General features: G+C 43.0%; 1 protein-coding gene across 1 annotated transcript in view; it reads left to right on the top strand.

Moving 5' to 3' along the window:
• LOC117557035 overlaps positions 1–24,596 on the top strand; it is a 38,949-nt gene extending 14,353 nt beyond the window's left edge. Inside the window, exons 4-5 of the mRNA XM_034232711.1 lie at positions 22,846–23,315; positions 24,585–24,596. Of these exons, the coding sequence (XP_034088602.1) occupies positions 22,846–23,315; positions 24,585–24,596 (482 nt within the window). The remainder of the gene's footprint in view (positions 1–22,845; positions 23,316–24,584) is intronic.
• The last annotated feature ends 555 nt before the right edge of the window (positions 24,597–25,151 follow it).

Here is a 25,151-nt window from a genome sequence, read left to right as displayed (position 1 = left end):
TGGGTTTACTGGCAGGCCGCAAACCACTTCACGGCGTATACTGCCACTCGGAGTCCCCGGCCGGAAGTCCCCGGAGTTGGGGACTGGCTTCAGTAGAAGCTGCTGGGAGTCCCAGCAGCTTCTACTGAAGCCTTCCGAGTAAATCGCCAGAACGCCGACACCTCCTCATCTCCACCGCTCCCATGTTTTATTTTGTGTTGCCATAAATTAGTCTCTCTGCGTTTCTGCGCTGGGCTAATGCTAATAATGCTAATGCGAGGATAATAAAATGGCGGCTTCACAAAACTTTTTGGGAGTTTTACGGGAAGTGGTTTGCAATCCGCCCAGCCAATCAGAAATATAGCTCTTTTCTCACAAGAGAGCCGTACGAAAGTCCCTGCTCTCTAGCAGCTCTCTGCTCTCTAGCAGGGACTTTCGTGGGGGTAAAAAGGTTCTCATGAACTAATTTTAGTACCGGCTCTTTTTGGTGTGAACGCGATAAAAGAGGCTAACGTCCACGCTAGCTGCTATATGTTTTGCATTGAGGTGATACTTGAGGCTTGATGTGCTGCGGTGATATGCGAATTCCTTTTTGCATAATTTGCACACAACCGTGCTCTTATCGACGCTTCCATCCGTCCGTTTTTTAAAACAACATTTCCCACTGTTGTTCACTGTGGTTTGTTGTTGTCTGAAGTCATGAACGTTAGTTGGTGCTCCAGTATAATCGGTACGCCTGAAACTCATCCAGTGAGAAACGTTCCGCGGTGCAAAAATAAGTGCGATTAAAATGCGTTAATTTTTTTAACGCGTTAATTTTTGTGTAATTAATTAATCTTAATTAACGCGTTAAAGTCCCGGCCCTAAATAAAATATAATAAAAAACGTGAGAAGTAAGAAAAAAAAATACTTTCCAAAATAAAAATCCTGTAACAGTCTAGGTGTTGCTAAGCTTCCTGTACTGAATATCATAGTCTATTGCCTTAATCAATATCTAGTCAACTCTAAAATACCACATATATGCAATGGCATGATAATATCATTGTGACAAGTGGGGTATTCACCTGGTGTTTCCAGAAGATAGACGTAGATGCTACCAAAATCGACCGAAGGCCACTTTCGAGGGTCGTTTTTCCATACATCTGCAGGCAGTCTGTAAGGGCAATCCGACAACCCACACAGCTCTAGTTTACGCTGGTAACGCCCCTCAAGTCCAGAGATGTAATCCGAAGACATGCAGCGATTTCTTCAGTCGTTAATTCCGAAAAAAAAACTAGTGCGCTCTGCCTGGATACGTTAGCTAGCTGTTTATATTTGCACCTCCAGGATATTTGCACCTCCAGGAAAATGTCGTATTTCGTGCGTTGCATTGTGGGTAGCTCGTGACGTCACTGTGTGAAAGAATGGGGAGCATGTTAGCTTAGCTTGGTAGCTTCAGCTAGCTCTGGATCTTCCAGCTCGGTGGCAGGAGGTCCCGCCTCGGCTCCGCCTCTTTGCCCTTATTTTGAGCAGGCGGGAGCTGAACTCTGACGTCACTGTCGAGCCGTTAGTGGCCGACTCCGCCTACTAAGGGCTTCTCGTCCATTTATATATACAGTCTATGGGTTCAACGCGTCATAGTCAAGTAATCAAGTAATTTCATTGGACGAGAGGCATACTATGAGAGCTGGTCACAGGGATGCGTTCATATTTAGTCAGTAATTTGAGGAACTGTCGAAATGGCGAACGCAGATAAAGTTGAGCTCGAAAATCCTCCAGCGTCATTGAAGTCTCCGGTTTAGGAACATTTTGGTTTCGAGTTACGTACAAGGATGACGGACAAAAAAAAGACAGGTGGACCGAACCAAATCTGATTGTCGGCATTGTTCAACTAACATTGGTTATGCGGCTGGAAATACATCGAACTTTCACTCATTTGAAAAGGCATCACCCGAACGTGAATATCACCGGTACCAAAAGAAAAAAGACTGAAGTGCAAACCCAACTCCCGCTAGCATTTAAGCCTCCACCACTCGCAACAAGTTCAGACCAAACCAAAGCTATTACAAATGCCAAATATCCTTATGTTGCCATGTTAGCAAAGCGCTACTAGATTTCCAAACCCCCCTTGCTACAGTGTAGCCCTCACCCTGCCCTCCTATGATGAGAGGAGCAGGGTGGTGGGTCCTCCCTCCCCTTCAAAGCCTGATAGGGATGTGTGTGTACAAAACGCTGGCATGTCCTTTACCCCCACTCCTCAATGCCCACCAAAATCACCGCAGAGACGCGCACCATCTCCCCCGTCTTCATCACCGCGCCTACGTCAACCACCTCCCCCCCCTAACTGATATGTGCTGGGTCCAGGCTCAAGGGCGTATGGCACTCTCAACTCTTTCCAGGACATGTCAGGGCCATGCCTGCCAGTAGCTTTGCCGATATCTGTGTTGATAGGTAATAGATTAAGAGCGGTGAATCATAGAAACAGGAAGTGCTCAAACGTTTGTGTGAGTTTATCTAATTTAGCATTGATTCCATGTCAGCCACAGCTTGTTACAAAAAACATGACTGATAGTGTGTTTAACAAACTTAAACTAGCTTTATTAAATGTCAGGTCTTTGGCAGGAAAAACATTTTTAATCAATGATTTTATCACTGAGCACAATCTCGATTTTATGTTTTTAACCGAAACTTGGATTGAACAAAATAACAGTGCAGCTGTTCTTATCGAATCAACCCCTCCCAACTTTAGTTATATGAGTCAGCAAAGAATGCATAAGAAAGGGGGTGGAGTTGCTATTCTGTTCAATGATTCCCTTCAATGCAGGAAGACATCGTATGGAAACTTTGATTATTTTGAATATGTGGCCCTTCAGCTGAAATGCTCCTCTCGAGCTCTGTTCCTAAATATCTATAGACCACCCAAATACTGTGCAAGCTTTTTTGATGACTTTACTGAACTGCTGCCTATATTGTGTATTTACTTTGACCGTCTAGTCATTGTTGGAGATTTTAACATCCATGTTGACAACCCCCAGGACAGAGGGGCTAAAGAACTGTTTTGTGTTCTTGATAGCTATGGACTGACTCAGCATGTGACGGAGCCCACGCACAATAAGGGGCACACTCTGGACTTAATTATCTCAAAGGGTCTGAATATCTCTAAGGTTGTGGTGACTGATGTTGCACTCTCTGACCATTCCTGTGTTTTCTTTGAGAGCTCTATTTCTGTTCACAAAAATGTTCAAAAAGAGGTAACCACAAAGCGATATTTAACTGAAAACACTACGGAAATGTTTACTCAGAATTTTTCTTCCACACTTGCCCCTGCTAACATCTCAGTAAATGAGCTAGTAGATCATTTTAATTCAAAAATTTAAAATGTTATAGATGCCATTGCTCCAACTAAGGTAAAGGAAGTGTCTGGCAAGAAAATATCTCCATGGAGAAAGGCCATGACCGTGAAAACAGAAAAAAGAGAATGTCGAAAAGCTGAACGCAGGTGGCGAAAAACAAAACTCCAGGTTCACTTTGACATTTATAAAGAGAGACTTGGCCTTTATAATTTGGAATTGAAAAACGCACGACAATCGTTCTTCTCTGACATCATTACCAAAAACAAAAACAACGCACGTGCCTTGTTTGCTACCGTCGACAGACTAACTAACCCCCCAGTGTCAGTAGCCTCTGAATTTCTATCCACCAAGGCGTGCAATGATTTAGCCTTCTTCACTGACAACATTCAGAAAATCAGACAAGCAGTCAGTGCCTCTGCATCAGGAAGAGCAAATGTGTTGTCTCTGTGTCCACCTAACATCAATTCAAACATCATGACACAATTCCATCAGATTAATGATAAAAACCTAGAGGACATTATACAACTTCTGAAATCCTCCTCCTGCTGCCTTGATATTATTCCAACAGGATTTTTCAAAGATGTTTTGCCTTGCATGGCCTCAGATCTACTTCATATAGTAAACAAATCTCTTCACTCAGGTATTTTTCCACAGGCCCTGAAAACTGCAGTCATTAAACCGCTCTTAAAAAAGAATAATCTAGATGCTTCAGTAATGAACAATTACAGGCCCATATCAAACCTCCCATTTCCAGGTAAAATCATTGAAAAAGTTATTTTTCAACAGTTGAGTAATTTCTTGCATTTAAATAACTGTTTGGATGTGTTCCAGTCAGGCTTTCGTCCAAACCACAGCACTGAGACTGCTCTTGTAAAGGTCTTTAATGACATCCACTTAAACACAGACAGTGGCAGAGCTTCAGTGTTAGTATTATTAGATCTCAGTGCTGCGTTTGACACTGTTGACCACAACATATTACTAGACCGACTGGAAAACTGGGTGGGACTTTCGGAAACAGTTCTGAATTGGTTTGAATCCTACTTAAAGGACAGAAACAACTTTGTTTATATAGGTAAATACACATCTGAGTTGACAAATATGACATGTGGGGTACCTCAAGGCTCCATCTTGGGGCCTCTTCTCTTTAACATCTACATGCTACCACTGGCTCAGATAATGAAGAACAACAAAATAAGTTACCATAGCTATGCAGATGACACACACATTTACGTAACAATTTCACCAGGAGACTATGCTCCAATTCAAACACTGAGTAAGTGCATTGAACAAATCAATGACTGGATGTGTCAGAACTTTCTCCAATTAAACAAAGATAAAACTGAGGTAATGGTTTTTGGAGCCAAGGCAGAACGTATAAAAGTTAGCGCTGAGCTTCAGTGTGCAATGTTCAAAACAACAGATAAAGCCAGAAATCTAGGTGTAGTCATGGACTCTGACCTGAGTTTCAACAGTCACATTAAAACAGTTACTAAATCAGCCTACTATCAACTAAATAACATATCTAGGATTAAAAGACTAATGTCACAGCAGGATTTGGAAAAACTTGTCCATGCTTTTATCTTCAGTAGACTCGACTACTGTAATGGTGTCTTCACAGGTCTCACTAAAAAATCTATTAGGAAGCTGCAGCTGATTCAGAACGCTGCTGCTCGAGTCCTCACTAACACTAAGAAAGTGGATCACATCACTACGGTTCTGAAGTCTTTACACTGGCTTCCTGTGTGTCAAAGAATAGATTTCAAAATACTGCTGCTGGTTTATAAAGCACTGAATGGTTTAGGCCCAAAATACATTTCTGACCTCCTGCTAAATGATGAACCATCCAGATCTCTCAGGTCTTCAGGGACTGGTCAGCTTTCTGTCCCCAGAGTCAGAACTAAACATGGTAAAGCAGCGTTCAGCTATTATGCTCCAAATATCTGGAACAAACTCCCAGAAACCTGCAGGTCCGCTGCAACTCTGACTACTTTTAAATCCAGGCTGAAGACTTTTCTTTTTGTTGCTGCTTTTAATTGAACTATTCATATCTTAGACTGCACTGTAACTTTTATCAATTTATTTTTTTCTTGTAATGTTTATTTTATTAGCTTTTCTTTTTAATGACTGATTTTTAATGCCATTTTCTTAATGTCTTTCATTTTTTGTAAAGCACTTTGAATTGCCTTGTGTTGAAAAGTGCTATATAAATAAACTTGCTGTGAAGATAAACTTCTGTTGTTGCAATGTTGAGGTAGAATGAAGGAGTCTGGAACGTCGTTAGCCAAAGCACTGAGAGTTTATTGAACACAGTACAGAATACAGCCGGAGAGGTCATCTTAGTTTCCCACTGTCCTGTGGTCCACCACAATCATCTCTGAACCCAAAAGCCCCAAATCACGCAGCAACACGAGGAGAGGCGGGCCCACAGAAGCCCGCGTTTACCTAATCAATAGCAGATGGGAGACAATAATCTACTTGTCTCAAGGAAATGCAGACAGGCCTGAAACCCTTCCCCCACAGGATATGGGAGAAGCGTTTGACCTGTGACCTCAACTTACAGAGGAGTTTTTACTGAACACCACAAGCAGATGTTTGCAGTATCACAGATTCTAAGAAACCATAAGAAACTCTATAAACAGATCAGATGAAAATATTCTCTTACAGATTCACTCTTTTTATCAATCTATTGATAACCAATTAACATTAGTCTAAGAATATTTTAGTCAATACGTAAAATCAATAAGCGTCTTCAGAGTTGGGTGGGCTCAGATACATTCATTACATCAAAAATAGAACAAGATTGAAAACACTTCAATCACCATGATTGAACACAGTCAATCATAATAAAAATCATCTCTCTTCAGTGCTTGGCATCTTTTGTCAAAAGGCACAATAATAAACACAAGGAATACAAAATATTACAGCAAAATATATGTTTCAAAAATAAGATCTTTTATCATTTATCACTCAGTTAATCTCATTCATCAAACACAAATTCTAAATCAGCTTACATCTCAAAGATTTACTTTAAGGCAATTACTTATTAAAAACACAATTTAGAATTTAGGATTATAAGAAATCAATTGAGGTATAATTTAGGATTATGAGAAATCCAATTGAGGTTCCCAGTTAAGGTATACATTCACAGTGATGAATCGATCAATCTGTAAAGTTACAGTGTCCTCAATCTTTAACATTACTTTACGTTTACTTCATTACGCTTTATTCAAGAGTAAGGCACTTAGTAATACATATATTTCATTCAAATACATTTGTTCAAAATCTGAAAAGGAAAATCAGACATTTTATTTGTATAACAACCTGAAAAGGAAAAATCAGACATTTGTCCTTTAATCCAGTGTATCAACTGTAATCAATTATCAAAACTTCTGTTCTTTATTCAGAATATCAACTTTAAACAACATCTCAATCGCTGAACGGGGGTACCCACGGGTCAGAGATCACGATGGAGACCCAGGGGTCCGGAAGCTCGGCATTGTACATTAATATTGTGTCCTTTACAGTCGAATGCCCCACTAGCCTCCAGGCCCCACTGTGGGGCCTGGAGGGCGGTCTTGGCAACCCTTCGTATGGCTAATTTAACTACAGTGATCAAACAGATCACTAGGATTAGCACAACCAAGATAAACACTGAAACAGTAACAACAAATTTAACCAGCCCCGCTCCCCAAGATCCAAAAGTTCCACTTAATTCCCCAAATGTAAACCCATGAGTTTCATGCAATTATTTTATTCCCCTGGCAGTATCATGAGCCATGTCCATAACTTCAGGTGTGGCATCAGAAATAAAAGAACAGCACTCACTTCCTATCACCTTGCATGTTCCTCCTTGGGCAGCTAAGAGGAGGTCAAGCGCCATACGATTCTGTAGTGCTACTGTCCTAACTTCCTGCAATTCTTTGTGTTCAGCTAACATCGCTGTGTTGGATACATTTAAATGATGTTCTACCACTTTTGAAAGTGCCACAATTTCCTGCTGAGTAACATAAATACCGTACCAAGGCAAGAATAGGCTAGCTATCTGTTGTCCTTGTGTAATTGACCTGCTGTTCCTGTGTAGAGAGGGAAGTATTGCTGCAATCTCATTAGCCTCTACTTTACGGATTAAAGGGATTAGGTAGGCTAGATAACAGGTACCATAAAAAACGTCAAATGGCACACAGCCATAGGCCCAGTCCCCACAAACTAAGTAAACTATCTGTGGGAGGGGAATTCTGGCTAAATGTACTCTCACTATGGTGTTACAGTCGCTGTGTCCCACATCTGGAGAGGTGTGAGATCCTACTTCATTCTGGAAGCAGATGGACACATTCTTCCATTCATGTACTACAATTGGGGGAACATATACTGAGCAGTCACGTGTAGGGGGCTTGCCTAAGGGTATTGGCTGCGTACAGTCATGTATTTTAACCTCAACGGAGTCCACTGTTCTAGAGCCAAACCAGGGCACAACTGTTACCAAAGCTTCAACTAACAAAGCGGGTGTGTGTGGTTGCATTATGCATGGACTTGTGATGTTAGCCGAACAATTAGTCTGAGCGAGAGCTAACTGGAATCTATATTCAAAAGCTAGGTTAACGTATTTCTTCATATATATTAGTTTTAAAAACATCAAACGTTTGAAACCGTCAGGCAGATAGTCTTTATTTACTGTATCAACAATGAGAGAGACTAAGCCCTTGTACTGTAAAGGTTGTTCAGAGTCTATGGGGTAGGAAGGAGTGTAACAATCCTCCGCCTCGTCGCTAATTCTGGATGCTATGTCATTCCAGTTTACTAAATCGTAATCAGCTTTTGTGAAAGGAATTGGGCTAAACATAGGAGAATGCATTGATTCTGGCATATTTTGGCACAACCAACAGTTGCTAACATTACGTTCATGTGCGTAGTCTAACATTAAACTTACTGCAGAATTAGTTTTAGTTTGTTTAAAAGGAGTAATTAAGGCCTTTTTTGAAGAATCTACCTCACCTCCTGATTGTTTAAGTGGAGTAGATGGAACATTTGTTTTGCTATTTGGTCCAGTAAATGTGCATGCAATATCACCTGGATTGGGAACCCGGTAATCTGGCTTCCTCATTGTGCATTTTACCTCATTCCTTATCAGTGTCTCGAACTGTTCTACAGTGCTACACCACAGTTCTGGGGGCATTTATTCGATGGTGTTAAGAGCCATCCTTACCCCCTCTGGTGCGACTCTGAACCAAGAGTACTGGCTTTTTGGATATATCTCCCATGTTGGGTAAACTGAGGACACAGGAAACACAATAATACAGTTAGATGAGTCACATATTGAAATTGGGCAGTTAAAGGCAATAGTCTCTGACTTATGATCAGGGAGGGAGACAATCCTCCTTATTCTCCCTCCTTTTCTCTCTCTTTGTGTCTCTTGCACCATACTGAATGTCTGTGTGGTGTTTGGATACAACCTGTCCTTGTCGCTAGGCACTGCTTTGCCCGTTGGTGTTGTTTTGCCCTCAGGGTCTGGACCCTGAGTGGTCCAGTCGTCTGCGCTCTTAGATACGAGCACCTTATTTTCTCCCTCAGACGGGCGAGGTCCCTCGCCACCTGTCGTTGGGATTTTCACAGCTTCATCTAGCAGGGCGTTCTTGGCCAGGTACAGTAACCCTAGAACGACGATGATGATGACTGCCTTCACACGCCAGCATCCGGTAGAGGAGAGAGACGACATCTTGAAGCGTGAATCCACTCCGCTCTACCTTGTACTCTCAGGGCTGTTCTGGTTACTATTAACACCTGGAAAGGACCTTTATACCTGGGAGACAAAGAATCTTTTTCAAGCGATTTGATTAGTACATTATCACCAATCTGAAAAGGGTGGGTGGGCTCCTCACCAGGCTGAGGGAGCCTGTCAGCCACCTGCCTGTGAAACTTTCTCAACATGTCAGTTAGATATTTGACATAGTTAGTCATGTAATCCTCTGTCCACAAAAGAGTGAGTCTGTGGGGCATTACTGGAGGACTAGATCCTGTGAACATTGGCCTTCCCATCAATACTTCGTGTGGGCTGAGCCCTGTCGTTGCATTTGGTGAGTTTCTGATTGAGCACAGAACTAGCGGCAGCGCGTCTACCCATTTTAGTCCTGTGGTCAACATTGTTTTAGTGAGTTTTTTCCTTTATAGTCAAGTTCATTCTCTCAACCTGGCCTGAGCTCTGTGGATGATAGGGAACATGCAATTGCCATTTGAACCCTAACACTGTAGCTAGACTCTGGGTTATCTTAGAAATGAATGCTGGACCTCTGTCACTGTTAATCCCTGCTGGAACACCAAATCTAGGGACAACATCTTTGAGAAGACACTTTACAACTGTTCTGGCGTCTTCTTTTCTGGTAGGGTAGGCCTCTACCCATTTGGAGAACTGGCACACTATTACCAAAAGATATTTGAATCCTTGGCATGGTGGCATGTGCGAAAAGTCAATTTGCATTTTTACAAAGGGCCCCGAGGGGGGCGGTAAATGTTCATGCTGAACTGGACCTTTTCTTCTTCTTGTCTGCTGGCATATCATGCATCTATCTACGAGTGTCTGTGTAGCTAGTGTAATGCCTGGAGCAAACCATTGTGACTTTATAATCCCATTCATCCCTCCTTTTCCTACATGTGTAGAGCCATGTGCAACATGTGCCAAAACATGGAGGAACGAACGGGGACAGACCATCCGGCCGTCTGGGTGGAGCCACAAGCTGGACTCAGCGTCAAGTGTACAACCTCGTCTTAGCCATAAATCTTTCTCCCTAACATCAGCGCGGGCTTGCATGTCCGCGACATCATTAAAGGAAGGCAAACAAATAGTTTCTGCGGGTTGTGTCGAGGGGCATTGGAGTACCATAGAAGAGGAGGAAACTGCTGCTTGTTTAGCCGCGGTGTCGGCTAACGCATTTCCATGCGAAATAGGATCATTAGAATTTGTGTGAGCAGCACATTTAACTACTGCTAGCTGTGCAGGGAGCAGGATAGCGTCTAATAGCTCAGCTACTAACGCATGATGTTGAATAGGCTTACCAGCCGATGTTAAGAAACCGCGCATTTTCCACAAGACACCAAAATCATGGCACACACCAAATGCATACCTGGAGTCTGTGAAAATGGTTGCAACTCTACCGTCAGCCAAAATACACGCCCTGAGCAGAGCGTACAACTCTGCAGCCTGAGCTGACGTGCCATTTGGCAAGGCCCGGCTTTCTAAAACTTCCCAGTCATTCACAACAGCGTAGCCTGCTAAGTGAACTGTGTCAGACGGCCTGCTCGCAGACCCGTCTGTGTATAGAATCATATCTGAATTAGGGATAGGAGTTTGCAACATATCAGCTCTGGGGGAGGAAGACATGTCAATCGTTGTGACGCAGTCATGTGTTATTTCAAAATCTGGAATTGGCACCAGCGTAGCTGGGTTTAGGGGGGGGGGGAACGTTTAAGAGTGATGTGTGGACTTGAAAGAATTACCGCTTCATAACCAGATCGCCTTGCTGCCGTCATATGCTGAGTAGCAGAGGTGTTCAGAATATGCAAAACTGCATGTGGGACATGTACTACACAGTCACTGGCCAGTACAATGGGAGAGGATTGTTTTACAACTATCGCAACTGCGGCCACAGCACGCAGGCATGAAGGCATACCAAACACCACAGGGGAGAGTCGAGATGAGTAGTATGCAACAGGCTGGAAATGAGAGCCATGCTTCTGCACCAAGATGCCCGTTGCAAAGCCCCCCTTCTCATGGACGTGCAGGTGAAACGGCTGATGGTAATCAGGTAGACCCAGGGCGGGAGCCGATGTGAGGGCTCGCTTTAAGTCCTGAAAGGCAGTGTGCATGTCCTCAGACCATTGAACAATGTTAGGGGCAGCCTGCAGAGTGGCAGCACGCAGGACAGAATCCATCGCAGCATACTCAAAAATCCAGTGTCTGCAATAATTTGCCATGCCCAAGAAGGAAAGCATGTCCTTCTTTGTGCGAGGTGGTGGGACTTTGTTCAACAGACAAATCCTTGCTGGCGAGAGGAGACGGTGTCCATCCCTCAGAATGTGACCCAAATACGTGACCTCAGTCTGGCAGTATTGCAACTTGGCCAGGGATGCTCTGTGTCCGCATTCAGAAAGTCTTTTCATGAGCAGAATGGAGTCGATGCGACAGGCGTCTTTATTGGGAGAAGCTAACAACAGGTCATCTGCGTACCGAAGCAAGGTACTACCTCCTGTCAGGACCAAAGTGTCCAGATCTCTCCTCACACTGTCGGAGATTCAACAAACCCCTGTGGGAGGCGTGTGTATGTGATTTGTTTACCTTTAAAGGTAAATGCAAACAGATACTGGCTGTCTGGATGCAGAGGAACAGAGAAAAATGCTGAACATAAATCAATCACTGTGTAGTACTTAGAGTCCGGGGGCAGAGAAGCTAAAATCGAATTGGTGTCCGGCACAATTGGAGCTGTCGGAATGACAATAGCATTAATAGCTTGCAAATCTTGGACAAAGCGCCACTCATCAGGGCGATTGTGTTTAGGTATGGGTAGAATTGGAGTATTACAGGGACTAGTTGTGTAAATTAACACGCCCTGATCAAGCAAAGATTGGATGACTTCTTCAATCCCCAAAATGGCTCTATGGGGCAAATTGTACTGTCTGATAGCTGGCAATCTGGCGTTGGCTTTAAGTGTTACTCGATGTGGAGGCGCTGAGGCAACAAAACCAACATGGTTCTTGTGTTTGGCCCATAATGTAGCCGGGACTTCTGAAAAATCTGAGGGGGGGCCATACTCTGTGGGGGGTTTGGTTGTAAATGAAGGAATGTGCTTTGGGGAAGAGCAATTGGCTCCGCGAGACGCAGCAGGAAATGCTCCCCTCCAAAGTTAATTACGTTAGGTGCGTGTGTGTGTGAGAGAGGGGAAAGTGTGGCTTCCAGCTGGGCCTGGCAGCGGGCTGCCATGGCCCCCATCTCCTTTGGGTTACTGCCTGGCGTAACAGCCACTATGATGTAGGGGAGGGTTTCTTCAACATGGAGAACCTGCTGGGGTGTTGTGAGTCTGATGGGTAAAGCACAGCCGTGATTTACCCATTTCCCAGAAATAGGAACTGCTCACATTTTAACAAATCTGAACTCTTGCAAAAACCTCTTACTGATCGCGCATAGTCATCTGACGGGTTAAAAGCAGCTGTGCAGTGACAATTCAACACAGGTCGCATAAGAGACATTAAAGACGCACAAACCGGAGAAATGCTAGCAATCTTCTGAATCCCTGTTGTGGAGAAAACAGAAATCATGTTGAAATCTGGAAATGACCAACAATAAAGGTTGTCTCGCGATGATTGAATGAATTGGACAGCCTGATAGACCTTACTGTCAGGAATTGTCAAAAACAATCCGTCTGAAGTGCAATGTATTGTTGCCTGTAACTTACATAGTAAGTCCCTGCCCATTAAATTAATAGGACTTCCATCTAAAATAATGAAAGAGTGTTCCACGTTTGATCCATTAATTGAAACATTAGTGCTCTCTGAAATGGGTTCGGACATAGAAATTCCAGCAACACCGATAGTTGTGACAAACGTATTGGTTGCTTCACACACTTTCTCCTTAGTACGCACGGCAGACAAAGTGGCTCCGCTGTCAATCAAAATATCTACAGCCGTACCACTAAAATCAACGGGCATAATCGGATCTTCACGCGGGTTATTGGAAAGGCGAATTGTTGCTGCTTGAATGGGGAAATGCTGTGAATCTGATCCTATTTCTTCCTGGCACCACTATCTTCTATTAAATCCACTTTGTTGACCGTTTTGCTCCTGGATCTGTCTGTCATACCGTGGAGGCTGTGTTAATGCCAGATGTCCGGACTGCTGGGGAAGGGGGGGGGGGAAGGGCGGGCTGGGAAAAGGGGGGCTGTGTAAGGGGGGGCTGTGTGTGCTGCTCGACCCCCCACCGCTTATCACACTGTCCTGCCCAGTGATCCGTTGCTCCGCAAACATGACATGGCATCAACTTTTTGGGATTTTTGTTCTGCTGCTGTCTGCTCTTATTATGATAATCCTGTGATCTTCCCTGATTTTGATACTGCTGGGTGTGGTTCTGTCCTTGAGTTTGATAAGCCTGGGTGTTTTGAGGAAATTGTTGAAGCAGTTGTGAAATTCTGGGGGTATGGAATATTTGGCTCCTATGCGATGCACGCATTGTGGCGATAGTCATTTTCCAAGATTTAATTTGCCAGTCGGGATTCGACATCATGTACGCCTGAGCTGTCTCTGGGATTAAATTATGCAACACGGTCTGTATTGCTAACAAATCATTACCCTCTCTTTTAATGCCCGCATTATTATCCCACACTGTCATGAAACGCTGGATAAATTCTGGGACATTTTCTGCTGGGTCTTGTACACAAGCCGTCACTTGGGAGAAATCTGTGAGTTTTAGCGCATGCTCTGATAGCCAATGCAGCGACGTTTTGTATCCACATGTCTCGCGTCTGTGTCAGAGGCCAATCTCCTGCAGGCGTACACTCAGGAAATGTAAACTCGTCTCTGCACGTGGGCCAATCTGCTTTGTATGTTAAGATTATCAGCTGTTTAACATCATGAACCAAACAGTTATAAACTGAGCAGACATTAGTCAACCATGACAGATACTCATCTGGACTTTTAGTGGGACTGGGAGCGTGGTTAGTGACATCAATGACCTCAGCGGGTGTCCAGGGCTTAAAAACTGGAACATCTCCTATCAGAATTTTCGGGGCGGTCACACTTTCAGCAGAATTATTATTCTGAGATGTTTGCATTGTCGTGAACATTTTACGCTGGACATGTTTTGGAAAACTGCTGCCGTACGGCGAACCTGGGTAATCTTGTAAGAGGAGTGGCGGAGTGCGAGGAGTGGGGGTCTGTAACGGACTGCCGTGTGAACGATTCCCTTCCCCCGCTGCTGCACTCTGCTCGGTGGGTGCCGATTCTAATTCTCTATATTGTCCTGTCTGATATCTCAACCCATTTTCATTCATGATAGCGGCAGTTGTCATTAACAGATCATCATCGGAGTTTCTCGCAACAGGATTTGAGAGTTCTGTCGCGGGAATTATTTCCGTACAGAGAGATACAGCCTGCTTTCCGTCCAACAGCCCCGCGTCTGTCAAAATACAAATGAGCTGAGATGGGGTTGGAGATTTACCTCGTCTTTTAATCCAATCATAAATTACTGATTTTGCAATGTCTGGAACATTTTCACCGTGTCTTTCCCTGAATCTGGACATGTTTTCTGATCTTACATCAAAAGCAGCCTCTAGGCTAAGCAAATGACAACTTTTTGCACATTGAGAAACTTTATCAATCAGCGCCTTGAGCTCAATGGAGCCTCGCTCGCTGCCAACAGATTTTGCATTCTTCCGCTCCTCATAACCTCTTTTCTCTGCAATAGCCATCCAAGCTTTCACACATTCTGTCATGTATCCTTGATCCCATGAACAATTTGAATTATCTTCCACCAGTTTAAATGCCTGCCACAACACGGCCATATCAAAACTACCTGTAAGAGGCCAGTCAAATTGAATCAATCCTTTCTGATTAATCTGTTGTGAGTGTTCGCAAAGTAACGATGTAAACGGCATAACTTTAGACCAATCCAAAGTTCTTCCGACAATTCCAGACGGCATATTTGGAGAAAACAAATGCGTGTACTGGGTTTCTGCAATTGGATTTTTTGTAAGTGTCTTTGTGTGTGAAATCGCTTTCCTCTTACCAACTGAATCGTTTGTGGATGCAGTATTACCCATGTTTAACGGTTAGTACAATAAAACAAACACTGCAATTAGACAAACAAACATGTACTCGCAACAAAATCAGCGCCCTGGCCAAAAATCATCCAGTTTAATTTAATCCGAAATTACGGAAACCTCAACGGGAGCACTGAAATATCTGTTTAATATGGGCTCTTCTCAGCCATATTTACTAGTAATCTGTTGATGAGCAATAAACTACCTTATTCTCAATCAAAACCACTATGCAAATTTAGTGGTAAAACTGCTCTACTGACCGAGAGCAGAGACTTTTAATTAATTCAGTACTTTTTTTTGTTTCTTTTTTTTTAAAACAACAGCCAATTCAATAATCCGTTAGTTTATTAAACACAGTGTGAATGTAATATTCTGGTATCACCCTTCCCATTTAATAGCTACATTTAGTTCTAAAGCGTGTGATTAACAAAAGTACAAGTCTGTGTTCTACATTCCTCGTGTGCCGTTCACCACAGGGGGGAGGGGAATTCGCCCTTCCTCCTGCAGACTGAGCAGACACCCGAAAACGGATTGGTCTGATTTAACCCGTTGAAATCTCCAGAATTCGGAAATTTGTTTCAATTACAAATCCTCACATTGCTTTTTGAAACAGAGGTTCCACCTTGCTGATGCTTTCCTTAAAGTCTCTCCGAATATTTGCAGTGTGTGATTGTCCAGTAATTTAATTCTAGGAACCACACACAGCGGAAATCGTTAAAAGTCGATATTCCGAGGTTATTTATTAGCCCCAAATATTCTTATTGTTTTATACATGAGCTGTGCTTGCTTTTGTGGGCACTTGCCCCAGCAGCAATCACAGGAAAAACCGGCCAGGATGGAATCCCCTTAGACACCGATTTCTCAGGTTATAATTAAGCCTTCAAATGTACAGAGTGGAGAGACCAAAACAAATTGCACTCGCGCAGTTTCACAGGTAATTTTGATACCGTCAATCACAGAGTCTGGTAAGGCAGTTGTTCAAATAGATTTGAAATAGCACTTACCAGTCTCTGAAGAAATCTTGGTACTGTTCAGTGACGCAAATTGTGAAGATAAACTTCTGTTGTTGCAATGTTGAGGTAGAATGAAGGAGTCTGGAACGTCGTTAGCCAAAGCACTGAGAGTTTATTGAACACAGTACAGAATACAGCCGGAGAGGTCATCTTAGTTTCCCACTGTCCTGTGGTCCACCACAATCATCTCTGAACCCAAAAGCCCCAAAGCACGCAGCAACACGAGGAGAGGCGGGCCCACAGAAGCCCGCGTTTACCTAATCAATAGCAGATGGGAGACAATAATCTACTTGTCTCAAGGAAATGCAGACAGGCCTGAAACCCTTCCCCCACAGGATATGGGAGAAGCGTTTGACCTGTGACCTCAACTTACAGAGGAGTTTTTACTAAACACCACAAGCAGATGTTTGCAGTATCACAGATTCTAAGAAACCATAAGAAACTCTATAAACAGATCAGATTAAAATATTCTCTTACACTTGCCTTGCCTTACCTGGCTGTATCTGCTACCTCTGTCCCTAGAGAGGGTGTTCTCCACAGCAGGAGACATTGTTAGTGCCAGCAGATCTGCCCTTTCGGCAAGCAATGTGGACGAGTTCATCTTTCTTTAAACGACATGAAAATACAATGACAAGCAAGTCCTAATGTCAAGCTGGCTGCTTAGGTACAGTACAGTTCAAATACAGATTATTTCAGTTCATCAAGTGCTGCACCTTAATGTTTATTTTATTATACTTTGTATTTATTTGAGTGAATACATTATTCACAATTTAATAATAATTAAAAACCCCCAACAAATATTTTATGTTTTGTGATAATTGTTTCTACTGTACCGAAAACGTACCAAATTCTGAAGTGACACCAGCAAAGCCCCCCCCCCCACACCCTCACATCTACTCCTCCATGCTTCACGGTGGGAACCACTCATGCAGAAACCACCCGCTCACCTTCTCTGCGTCTCACAAAGTCACGGAGGTTGGAACCAGAAATCTCTCATTTGGACCCATCAGACCAAAGTCCAGATTCAGGGGTGCACATAACTTACTCAGATGAGTACCAGGAGACAGCGTTTGGTACTCACCCCACACGAAGCGTGGTCCTCCTCAGTGTCTCCTTAACTGTCCTCTATTTACACTTATTGCATGCTAGATGATGAAGATGAAGAAGATAAACCTCCCCGTCTCTTTTTAAGCCTCTGATTTGCTTTCTCCAAAACTTGTTGCCAAAACTGTGAAGTCCTTGCATTTCCTGAGGCCAAGTTGAAGGATCAAATACTAAGAAATGATCACATGACTTGAAGTCATATCTGATTTCAGATGTGGGAAGTTACGAAGTACACTTCTTCAAGTACTCTACTTATATGATATTTGTACTTTACTTGACTTTGATCTAATTTGTAAAACTAGGTGCACCTTTACCAGCTTTGAGAACACTTTCATGATCAATCATTATAAAACACATCATATATATTATTCTGAAATGGACCAATCTGCACAATGACTACTTTTACTGTCGCTACTTTCACTATATTTTGATGAGTCTACTTTTACTTGAGGAACATTTTTAATGCAGGACTTATACTGGAACAGAGTATTCCTACACTCTGGTACTTCTACTTTTACTCAAGAACAAGATCCGAGTACTTCTAATTTGACTCAAGTACAAGCTCCGAGTACTTCTACTTTTACTCAAGTACAAGATCTGAGTACTTCTTCCACCTCTGTCTGATTTCAAACTCTTCCACCCTGAGGAAGTTTGCAGCTGTGTGTTTCACTCCACTTTGTTGTAAATCAAACTGCAGCAGCTTGACCACAGAGCGTGAACGTTGTGATCAGCTGATGTTGCGCAGTGCTCCAGTGTGTGCGCGGGGCACAGAGGGTGCTCAGGGGAGTCTCCCACTGCAGCCAGTTGGCGGAGTTTTGGCACAATTCTGTTGTTCATACCGACGTTAACCCTGTCTGTGCACACGGCACCAACTCTGTCGTCCGGTGATCTAAGCCTCTGCCTTCTGTAAGCTTCACAGGTCCGTCGGTTATGTCCTGCGCGGCTCGGCCAGCTCCAGTTCAGTCAGTCACAGAAAGTCCGAAGAGTTTTTGCAGGGAGCGAAACGGCAACGTAGCTGCTTAATGTCTTTGGTTTTTTTGACATGTCTCGTAGTTTACTCCATTGACTGTTGACAAGAAACACGTGTAGACTAAATATGTGTTTTGTTTAGATGTTTTGAGGTACGCAAAGGCGCGTAGTGACACAAGTGACGTTACGCAATTCAGATTTTTGCCGCGCATGCGTACCTGCGTACCAGTTATCAATCAATCAATCAATGTTTATTTATATAGCCCAATATCACAAATGTTACATTTGTCTCAGTGGACTTTACAGTTTGTACAAAATATCAGTATGACAATACGACACCCTCTGTCCTTAGACCCTCTGTCCTTAGACCCTCACATCGTACAAGGAAAAACTTCCGGAGAAAACCCACAGTTTAAAGGGAAAAATGGGAGAAACCTCAGGGAGAGCAACAGAGGAGGGATCCCTCTCCCAGGACGGACAGACGTGCAATAGATGCCGTGTGTAAATTGAAAAGATAATACATTTGCAACATAGGTAGTCCAAATGTTTGGAAATGCATGTGTGTATAATAGGAAGATGAATCCACGAGGATATCCATCCAGGACCTATGATCCAGGACCACAGCCACGACTCAAGATCCAGGGCTCGCGATCCAGGACAGAGGAGCGCAGGATCATCCATGACTCCGGATCCCGGCGTATATAGACACCAAAAAGAAAGACATTTGGGGAAGCTGGGTTAATCGGAACATGAGAGTACACAGGTATAGACAGAGAGAAGGAAGAAGTAAGATGTCCCCCGACAAACTAAGCCTATATCAGCAAAACTAGGGGCTGAATCTAATCAGCCCTAACTATAAGCTTTATCAAAAAGGAAGGTCTTAAGCGCACTCTTAAAAACGGATAGGGTGTCTGCCGCCCGAACACAAACTGGAAGCTGATTCCACAAATGTGGAGCTTGATAAGAAAAGGCTCTGGCTCCCATTGTACTTTTAGAGACTCTAGGAACAACCAACAACCCTGCATTCTTGGAACGCAATGCCCTAGTAGGACAGTAGGGTATAATGAGTTCTTTAAGGTAAGATGGCGCCTGCCCATTAAGGGCTTTGTAGGCGAGAAGAAGAATTTTAAATTCTATCCTGTGTTCTATAGGGAGCCAGTGTAAGGCAGCCAGAACAGGAGTAATGTGGTCCCTTTTCCTAACTCTGGTTAGTACACGAGCTGCAGCATTTTGAATCAGCTGAAGCGACTTGACTGACTTCTTGGTACACCCTGATAATAAAGAGTTACAATAATCCAGCCTTGAAGTAACAAATGCATGGACTAGTTTCTCTGCATCGTTTTGAGGCAAGATATGCCTGATTTTTGCAATGTTACGTAGATGGAAGTAGGCGGTCCTTGAAATTGATTTTATGTGGGCGTTAAAGGATAAATCCTGATCAAATATAACACCAAGATTCCTTACAGTCTCACTGGAGGCCAAATTAATGCCATCCATAGTTAGTATATCCTTAGATAATTTGTTTCGTAGATTCTTCGGGCCAAGTACAATAACTTCAGTTTTGGTCGTGTTTAACATCAAAAAGTTTAAGGTCATCCACGTTTTTAAGTCCTTAAGGCAGTCTTGAATTTTATTTAGATGATTAATTTCATCAGGCTTGATTGATAAATATAGTTGAGTATCATCCGCATAACAATGAAAGTTTACAGAATGATTCCTTATAATATTGCCTAACGGAAGCATATATAATGTGAACAAAATAGGTCCGAGCACTGAGCCCTGTGGCACTCCATGGCTAACTTTGGTTTGCGTGGAAGATTCATCATTGACACGTACAAACTGAGAGCGTTCAGATAGATAGGACCTAAACCAGCCTAAAGCAGTTCCCTGTATGCCAACTAAGTGCTCTAGTCTTTGCAATAAGATATCATGGTCGATAGTATCAAATGCAGCACTGAGATCGAGCAAAACAAGAATAGAGACACGTCCCTTGTCAGAGCCTTGTTAGAATGTCATTTGTGACTTTAACCAGAGCTGTCTCTGTGCTATGATGTGTTCTAAAGCCAGACTGAAAAGCTTCAAATAAATCATTGTTTTTTAAGTAATCACACAACTGTTTTGCGACCGCTTTCTCAAGAATTTTTGAGAGGAACGGAAGATTAGAAATAGGTCTATAGTTGGCTAAAACCTCTGGATCGAGGTTGTGCTTTTTAAGAAGCGGTTTTATCACTGCTACTTTGAATGATTGTGGAACATAGCCTGATAATAAAGACATATTCATAATATTTAATAAATAAGTGCTAATTAATGGAAAAACTTCCTTCAACAGCTTAGTTGGAATTGGGTCTAACATGCACGTTGATGGTTTAGAAGAGAGAATCATTGAATTTAATTGTTCAAGGTTTATGGCTGAAAAGTTATGTGCACCCCTATACATATTTGCACTGGTCTAATGTCCAGTCCTTGTGTTTCTGGGCCCAAACTATTCTCTTCTCCTTGTTGTCCATCCTCAGTAGTGGATCTTTGCAGCGATTGGACCATGAAGGCCTGATTCACGCGGTCTCCTCTGAACAGTGCATGTTGAGATTGTCTGCTCCTTGAGCTCTGTGATCATTTATCTGAGGTGCTTTAACTTGCGGTTGCTGAGGCTGGTAACTCTGATGTATTGATCCTCTGAGCAGAGGTAACTCTTGCTCTTCCTTTCCCGGGGGGGTCCTCATGAGAGCCAGTCTCATCATAGCGTTCGATGGTTTTTGCGACTGCACTTGAGGATACATTCAAAGTTCTTGACATTTTCCGGATCGATTGGCCTTCATTTCTTAAAGTGATGATAGGCGGTCGTTTCTCTTCACTGGGTTGAGTGGTTCTTGCCATAATATGGATTACAGCAGTGGTCAACTAGGGCTTTCCACTGTGCACTAACCCTACCTCTGCACAACACAACTGATGGTCTCAAACACATTAAGAAGGCAAGTCATTCCACACATTGACTCTTGACGAGGCTCACGTGTTAATTGAAACCATTCCAGGTGAAGACCTCATGAAGCTGACGGAGAGAAGCCCAGAGTGAGCAAAGCTGTCATCAAGGCAACTGGGGCTACTTTGAAGAATCTAAAATAAGTCATATTCTGGATTTTTTTAAACTTTTTTGTTAAAGGTGGGGTAGGTCATTTAATAATAATAATAATTCCTTACATTTATTATAGCGCTTTTTCAATGACTCAAAGCGCTTTACATATACACACATTACACATATATCATACATGCAATGGTCAGATACTGTGGACAATACCCACAGGAGCAAGTTCAGGTGAAGTGTCTTGCCCAAGGACCCACCGGCTTTACAGACGCAGCAGCGGCGGGTTTCACCCCTTGATCTGATGATCATTGCACAGCGCACTGCGCCACACCGTCCATCTTCACGCCTCGAGGTCATCGAGCCGCTTTTACAAGTACACATTGATACCATACATGTACTGTGGACAATACCCACAGGGTACGGCCTGACGCAGTGGCGGCAGGAGCGGGTTTCGAACTGGAGTTCCCCAGCACTCCCCCTTGATCTGATGATCGGATGCACAGACCACTGCGCCACCCTTTTCCCAATTTGGAGAAACCCGCTCGAGTGCGCAGGAATTTAAAAATACACAACCGGAACAAATCTGCCACTTCCTTACAGAGCCCCTCCTCCAACACACACGAACGCGCACATGACCAATGAGGGCACGAGATAAGTTTGTGCACAGATGGAAGGCTGACAGGCAGGTAGGCCAACCTAAAATGATTGGTCGTGCTTTTTACAGTACTACGGCTTCCACAGATTACGTTTTTTTATGGATTTTTTTTGTCAAAGCACTGAAGATATTCATTGCTATCGGGATGTTAAGAGCATTCCATGGAATATAACAAGTGTATTTCGAGCCGGTTTCTCAAACGTACCTACCCCACCTTTAACTAGATAATTCCATATGTGTTATTTCATAGTTTTGATGTCTTCAGTATTAATCTACAAAGTAGAAACAAATTAAAATAAACAAAAAACATTGAATGAGAAGGTGTCTCAACCTTTGACTGGTGCTGTATATAAAAAACACACATTTTAATATTTAGCAGGTTCCCTCATCTATAATCATTTATACAAGCGCAACTTTGAACATGTACAGCAGTAAAATGCAACATACGAAATAATCAAGAAACCTCAAATCGAACACTGACAGGGAACATTTTACTGCACCGTCATTACTTTTACATAAGAAGGTGCCGTACAATGATCTGATGATACTTGCATACTTTTACTTAAATGAGGTTTGAATGCAGGATTTTAATTTGTAACAGAGTATTGTAATTCTATACTGTAGGCGTAATGTATCTGTGAACGATCCCAAATACAATTCCTTGTTTACATTGCGGCTAGTGCTACGCCAGAAGAAAAAACCCTTTTTCATTTTTAACTGGAAGTGGAAAGGGGCTGGGCTACATGAGGTGACTTGAGCCAACACAAATACACAATAAGTGGGACTAAGAAAGATAATGTGAACATATAAAAACAAAGGCATTAATTAGGGCTGCAAAATGTCTCCCATTGTAATGGTGATGAGGTTTTTAAATGCTAGCAGTTTGTTCTGACTGTGTGTTTCCTGTTTCCTGCAGACGTCCAGCAGCTGGTGGTGGTTAAAGAAGAGCTTCTCCCTGTCCAGCAGGAGTGGAGCTCCAGTCTGGACCAGGAGGACCCAGAGCCCCCCCCACACATTAAGCAGGAACAGGAGGAACTCAGGATCAGTCCGGAGGGAGAGCAGCTTCAAGGGCTGGAGGAGGCTGATATCATTGAGTTCATCTTCACTCCTGTCCCTGTGAAGAGTGAAGATGATGAAGAGAAACCTCAGTCCTCTCAGCCTCATCAAAGACAAACTGAACACCTGGAAACAGAAGCTGATGGAGAGGACTGTGGAGGACCAGAACCAGCCAGGAGCTCAGATCCAGAGAGCAGTTTACAACCTGAGACTGAGGACCACACTGGAGACTCTTCTGAACCTGACGCTGGAGACTCTTCTGAACCTGACACTGGAGACTCTTCTGAACCTGACGCTGGAGACTCTTCTGAACCTGACACTGAAGACAGTGCCGATTTGAAGGAGACCAGAGAACCTGCATCAGGCTCAAACTCATTGAAAAATAGACATGAATCTGTCAGTGATCCACAACGTAGTGCTGAAAATAAACCATTCAGCTGCTCAGTCTGTAAGAAAGCTTTTTCACAGAGTGGAAGTTTAAAGTCACACATGAGAGTCCACACAGGAGATAAACCATTCAGCTGTACAGTCTGTAAGAAAGCTTTTTCACAGAGTGGAAGTTTAAAGTCACACATGAGAGTCCACACAGGAGATAAACCATTCAGCTGTACAGTCTGTAAGAAAGCTTTTTCACAGAGTGGAAGTTTAAAGTCACACATGAGAGTCCACACAGGAGATAAACCATTCAGCTGTACAGTCTGTAAGAAAACTTTTTCAGAGAGTGAAAGTTTAAAGAAACACATGAGTGTCCACACAGGAGAGAAACCATTCAGCTGTACAGTCTGTAAGAAAGCTTTTGCACATAGTGAAAGTTTAAAGAAACACATGAGTGTCCACACAGGAGAAAAACGATTCAGCTGTACAGTCTGTAAGAAAGCTTTTTCAGAGAGTGGACGTTTAAAGACACACATGAGTGTCCACACAGGAGAGAAACCATTCAGCTGTACAGTCTGTAAGAAAGCTTTTTCACAGAAGGGACGTTTAAAGATACACATGAGAGTCCACACAGGAGAGAAACCATTCAGCTGTACAGTCTGTAAGAAAGCTTTTGCACATAGTGAAAGTTTAAAGACACACATGAGTGGCCACACAGGAGAGAAACCATTCAGCTGTACAGTCTGTAATAAAGCTTTTTCAGAGAGTGGAAGTTTAAAGAAACACATGAGAGTCCACACAGGAGAGAAACCATTCAGCTGTACAGTCTGTAAGAAAGCTTTTGCACATAGTGAAAATTTAAAGAAACACATGAGTGTCCACACAGGAGAGAAACCATTCAGCTGTACAGTCTGTAAGAAAGCTTTTTCAGAGAGTGGACGTTTAAAGACACACATGAGAGTCCACACAGGAGAGAAACCATTCAGCTGTACAGTCTGTAAGAAAGCTTTTTCACAGAAGGGACGTTTAAAGACACACATGAGAGTCCACACAGGAGAGAAACCATTCAGCTGTACAGTCTGTAAGAAAGCTTTTTCAGAGAGTGGAAGTTTAAAGTCACACATGAGAGTCCACACAGGAGAGGAAAAATAGAGCTGCAATGTTTGTGACAAAAGATTAAAATGGCATAATCGTTTCAAAAAACACAAGTGTGTTGGTCTTCAGCTGCTTCTGTAACTGTAAGGGAATACATTTGTCTATTTTGTATCCTGATGACCTAATGCCGTTACATGTAATACGTTACTCCCTAAGCCTGATTTCACCCACCTGCAAGCGATTCACTCATAGTCACAAATGTTCATTTCTTTGACCCCTTGATTAGGCTATTTCTCGTTTAATAATCGTTACATCTCCTCAGGACCAAGTTCCCGTGTCCTGCCTTTCACCTGCTGATCACCCACTGCTCATTTAAGGTGGACTCACCTTTGCAAGGGACCAGCTAGTCTTAGTGTCTTAATGCAAACGTTTTGTAAAGTGATGCTGGACCAACAACGTGCTGTTGGGTTGTGTGCTCTCTGCAGGACGGTGTCTCTACTCAAAGATTGTTTATGAAATGAGGGCTTCACTCTGTCTTTGTTGTCTAAACAACGCCAACAGAGCGATACCTCTTCTTTCCAGCAGATGGCATACAGTGGGGCAAAAAAGTATTTAGTCAGCCACCAATTGTGCAAGTTCTCCCACTTAAAAAGATGAGAGAGGCCTGTAATTTTCATCCTAGGTACACATCAACTA

This window comes from Gymnodraco acuticeps, unplaced genomic scaffold (genome assembly GCF_902827175.1).
Source record: "Gymnodraco acuticeps unplaced genomic scaffold, fGymAcu1.1, whole genome shotgun sequence".
NCBI classification, from domain to species: domain Eukaryota; kingdom Metazoa; phylum Chordata; class Actinopteri; order Perciformes; family Bathydraconidae; genus Gymnodraco; species Gymnodraco acuticeps.
The sequence above is the reverse complement of the archived record's forward strand: the minus strand, read 5'-3'. Positions and strand labels throughout refer to the sequence as shown.